The 4444-nt window shown below is 39.8% G+C and overlaps 1 protein-coding gene across 3 annotated transcripts in view; it reads right to left on the bottom strand.

Annotated features, from left to right (window-relative positions):
• The window catches only part of Lclat1 (lysocardiolipin acyltransferase 1), a 131271-nt gene that overhangs the window by 52746 nt on the left and 74081 nt on the right, over positions 1–4444 (bottom strand). For all 3 annotated transcript variants that reach the window (XM_005367948.1, XM_026789690.1, XM_026789691.1), the window contains exon 5: positions 728–844. In XM_005367948.1, coding sequence (XP_005368005.1) covers positions 728–844 — 117 coding nt within the window. The remainder of the gene's footprint in view (positions 1–727; positions 845–4444) is intronic.

Raw genomic sequence — 4444 nt, forward strand, 5'->3', positions numbered from 1 at the left:
CCTGCCTCTGCCTCCCGAGTGCTGGGATTAAAGGCGTGCGCCACCATCGCCCGGCTTGTCACAAATACTTTTAAAGAAATTACTAAATACATACAATAGAAACCATATTGTTGAGTCTAAGTTAGATACCAAAATGTTGTTACATCAGAGAGGAGAGATGAGACAGACAAGTGTGAGCACACAAGTGTGAGCACACCACCTGAATGTCTCTGCACCACTTTCCACAACATGAAGAACCCCACCCTTACGAACTTCTACATGCAGACAGGCAAGGCACACAGTGTTCACTGGCAAAGTGGAAGTCAAAACCACAAGACTACATCCTATTAGTTATAATCACAGAATTTCAAAAATAATCATGCACAGTTTTTGTTTTACCCTCCCAATGTGATTTTGGACCGGTACCAAACATTCTTCAACACCATGGTACTTAGATGTAAAGAAGCTTCGTTTTAGTGGATTGGACTGTGCATCTTAAAGCACATCCAACTCGGCGCGGTGATGCCATTTAGGAAAAGACATGGACCTTCTCTTCCATAATGTTTCAAGGTCTTTCATGTTGGACACAGGCGGCTTTGTGGCATGTAGCAGTTAGAGGACGAAGGTGACTGTTAGTCACAGGTCAGCATGGTCCTAATGTGCCTCACTAGATGTCAGAGAGCTACACATAAAGCTCAGAAGAATGTGCCACATTGGGTTTAGAACACATTTTAAGAGCAGCACTAACCTTCCCTTAGACGGTCCACCACAAAAGTAAAGCCAGTAGTTCTTGGATGTAAGACATATTCATATTTTTGAAGTCCATTCTTCTCAGCAAAATCATTACTCCGAGTCTTGTTACTTTCTAAACAAAATAATAGACAAAATAAAAGTAATAATATTAAGGAAGATAGTTAGGTACGGAAAAATATGAATTTCTTGGATAAAAATAGCATTTATGACCAGGCATCGTAAGCAAACCTTCAATCCCGGGGTTCAGAAGGCAGAGGCAGGCAGATCTTTAGGAGTTTAAGACCAGCTTAGTCTACATAGTACATTACAGGCCAGCCAGGACTAATAGTGAGAATGTGCCTGCCCCCCAAAAAGACACTAATATATTACATTGTTACAGACAGCATACAAAGAGGATGCAGACATTTTGAATATGTGTATGAGTGCTTTGCCTGAATATATGTTGCCAACATGTGCAATGCCCAAGAAGGCCAGAAGAGGACACCAGAGTCCCAAGAACTGGAGTTACAGAAGGATTTGAGCAGCCATGTGGGTGCCAGAAAGCAAACCAGGTCCTCTACAAGAGTATCAAATGCTCTTAACCACTGATCCATTTCTCCAGCCCCAAAATATAAACATTTGCAATGATCCCTTATAAAGATTTCAATCTACTGGTATATGTGTGGCTATATGTGAATATATGTTATGAACAGAACCTTAATAAGTTCCCTTACATTTATATCCCAAAGTTTAAAATCATCAGAAGATGTCACAAAAGCTAATATGTAAAAAAAAATTGAGATATAAAAACTAAAACATTAATAAGTTAAAATTTTCATTAAAGATAAACTTTATGTGAGATGAGAATGTATTTCAGTGATAGAGCACTTGTCTACTATCATGCTAGGTTCAATCGCCAGCACCACTGATAATAATAAAATTCTTAAATAATAAAAGTTCAAATATAACATAAAAATATTAATAAAACTGAAAATTAACAAAAGACAAGGATTTAGATGTCCAGAAGAAATAACCAGCAATCAAATATATCAGATCAACGTTTTCTTTAACCCAGTAATTTAGGCTTTCAAAGTAAAGTGAAATATCTGCTTTGCTCAAGCAGAGTGACTAATATTGCTAACCAAAACCACTGCACAACAAAACAGCACATGATTAGCACATCATGTACAAACATCTGAACATGGTTTGGCTGAATATAGTTACAGAGACAAGTATATGTTCCAATTGTTGGCAAAAACTTTTTTTCCCATTCCATGAGGTCATTTTACAAATTCCAAGAAGAACCAAACTCATTATTCAGCAAATACAATTGGAAAATAAAGTGTTCAAAAATTTGGCCTTGACTTGAGATCATGAAATAGTTCTGATGACAGCAGACGTTAGGGTCTGTACTTCAGCTCTATCTGGAAACCTATACACTAGTACAAGAAAAAATATCTACATAAACACAACGATCCCAGGAGTAAGCTGGTGACTTCTCCAGCCCACAGCAACCACAGGTGCACCCCACAATACGAGCTCTGGCAGACACTCTTACAGAAGCGTGTCAGTTCTCACAGAGGCACTGAGTCAAATGCCCACAGCTTCCCCAGCAGTTAAAGGAAAAGGCACTGGACATGAACATCAGTAAGCTCTTCTCCACTAGTCTGTGAATATCCTGGGCACAGGGCTATAAAACAGCACTTCTGTTACAGTCAATTGATGGACTTTAGATGGGATTAGAAGTACCAGAGTCACCAGAGAGATAAGCAGTTTGTTTTCCAGTTGTTAGTGACTCTGGGGATTCTCGGGTATAACTGAATTCTGTTCCAGATATGAATACAAACACACAAAACTTTAAAATGTACAGTCACACTGTAGGGAGTTGGAAATAATCAGACAAATTAGTGTGGCGATATTCCCTCCCCCTCCCTCCATCCACCCATTCCCAGGCCATCATTATTAGTAACTGCACTAGCATCCCATTTTCCAACCGCAGCCTCCTGTCAGCTCACTCCCTGCAACTTTCCCACTCCAGCACCGCCCCCACCCATACCACAGTACTGCTAGCCACTCTCATCTTCTCAAGCCAACCGGGCATGTTCCAACCTCAGGCCTGTGCAGCTGTTATTCCATTACCCAGAAAGCCTCTTGCTGCAGATGCATCTTCTACCTTGTACATATGATCCCTACTTAAACAGAAACATAATAGAGATTTGCCCTGACCACCTTGTGACTAGCACCCTGCTCCCTTCCTTTGCTCTCTATCTATCCAGCCTGCTTTAGTTTTCTACATAAACTCTTATAACACCTGTACATATTATTAGCTTATTCCTCATCTAACATATGCTCCAAGGAAGGGAATTAATTTTGCATACAAAGTTTCAGACTCTAAGATATTTACTAAAGAAACTATGTAGAAGAGTGTTATATTGTATGTAATGTTGTTAAACCAAAAATAGTTTTCCTTTCCAACTCAGGAAAGTGGAACTCAAAATTATACCCTACCACTGTGATGGTTAATTCTGTGTAACCCTGACAAAGCAACACCTGTCAGTTTCTAACTGTCACCTTGTCACAACCTAGATGGTACCTGGAAACTCTTTAAGAGGAATTATCCAGATCCGTGATGTCAGGGGGACTACATCTGAGTGACATCATCTTCTGGAGAGGGGTTCTTGAACAATATGACAAAAAGCTAGCTCACAGCAAGCAGGCAAGGATGCATTATTCTCTTCCTATCTGACTGTGAGTGTGACTGGCTGTTTGAAGTTCCTCCCCAACATCCAGCCAGTGACAGACTGTGACTTGCAACTATAAGCTGCTTTCACCTAGTTAGGCTACTTATCATAACAAGAGAAATAAAACTAGGACAGGACAAACACTGACTTTTTTGAGGGTATTTTTCAGGCAAGATTAATAGTTCAGTCAGTAGAATAATAAGGCAGATTACTTACTCCACAATGTGATAGATCGCATATAAATCAAAGGTCTTAGAAGCAAGGGTCTCCTTACTTTACATGCCTACAAGGAAGGTGACTTCCGATGCAGGCACCTTTAGTCTTCAGCTGTTCCACCTCCTAGAGCTCAACCACTGGCCAGGTCAACTACTCCCTTAGAGCAAACCTTAATATCTGCTCAAGCATATCGCAAAAAACTTTCTTTAGAGACCCCAACACACAACATAAAACCTCAAGTCGCCCCCCCCCCATCTTCTCAAAGGACAGACATGGGAAAGATATTGAGGGAGAACTGAAACAGACAAAGAAGAGCATGGTCTGTTTGCCAGTTTTAAGATTAAATAGGAGCTAGTGTGCACATACACATATTCCTAAGAATGTGTGTGTGCACATGTGTACCTGTGACCAAATAACAGTCCAAATGGACCAAAATTTCAAATTGTGTTCATCCATGGGCTGTGGGATTACAGCAACCTTTGTGTATACTTTTGTGTTTTTAAATTCCCCAAGATATACTATCCCCTTAACAAAAAGTTATAACCAATTATAGTATATGAAGCCAGAATGTATATAAAGTCACAGTGAAACACACTAATCTAAAAATATGCAAGCAACCTAGTTTCAGAATTTAAAGTGAAATATAAATGTTGTAATAGGGTTTTAAAAAAATCCAAATTTGTAAGGGGTACACTCATCCATTGCTGGTGGGAATGCAAACTTGTGCAACCACTTTGGAAAGCAGTGTGGCGGTTTCTCAGGAAATTCGGGATCAA

The sequence above is a fragment of the Microtus ochrogaster genome, unplaced genomic scaffold (genome assembly GCF_000317375.1).
Source record: "Microtus ochrogaster isolate Prairie Vole_2 unplaced genomic scaffold, MicOch1.0 UNK26, whole genome shotgun sequence".
Classification (NCBI taxonomy): Eukaryota; Metazoa; Chordata; class Mammalia; order Rodentia; family Cricetidae; genus Microtus; species Microtus ochrogaster.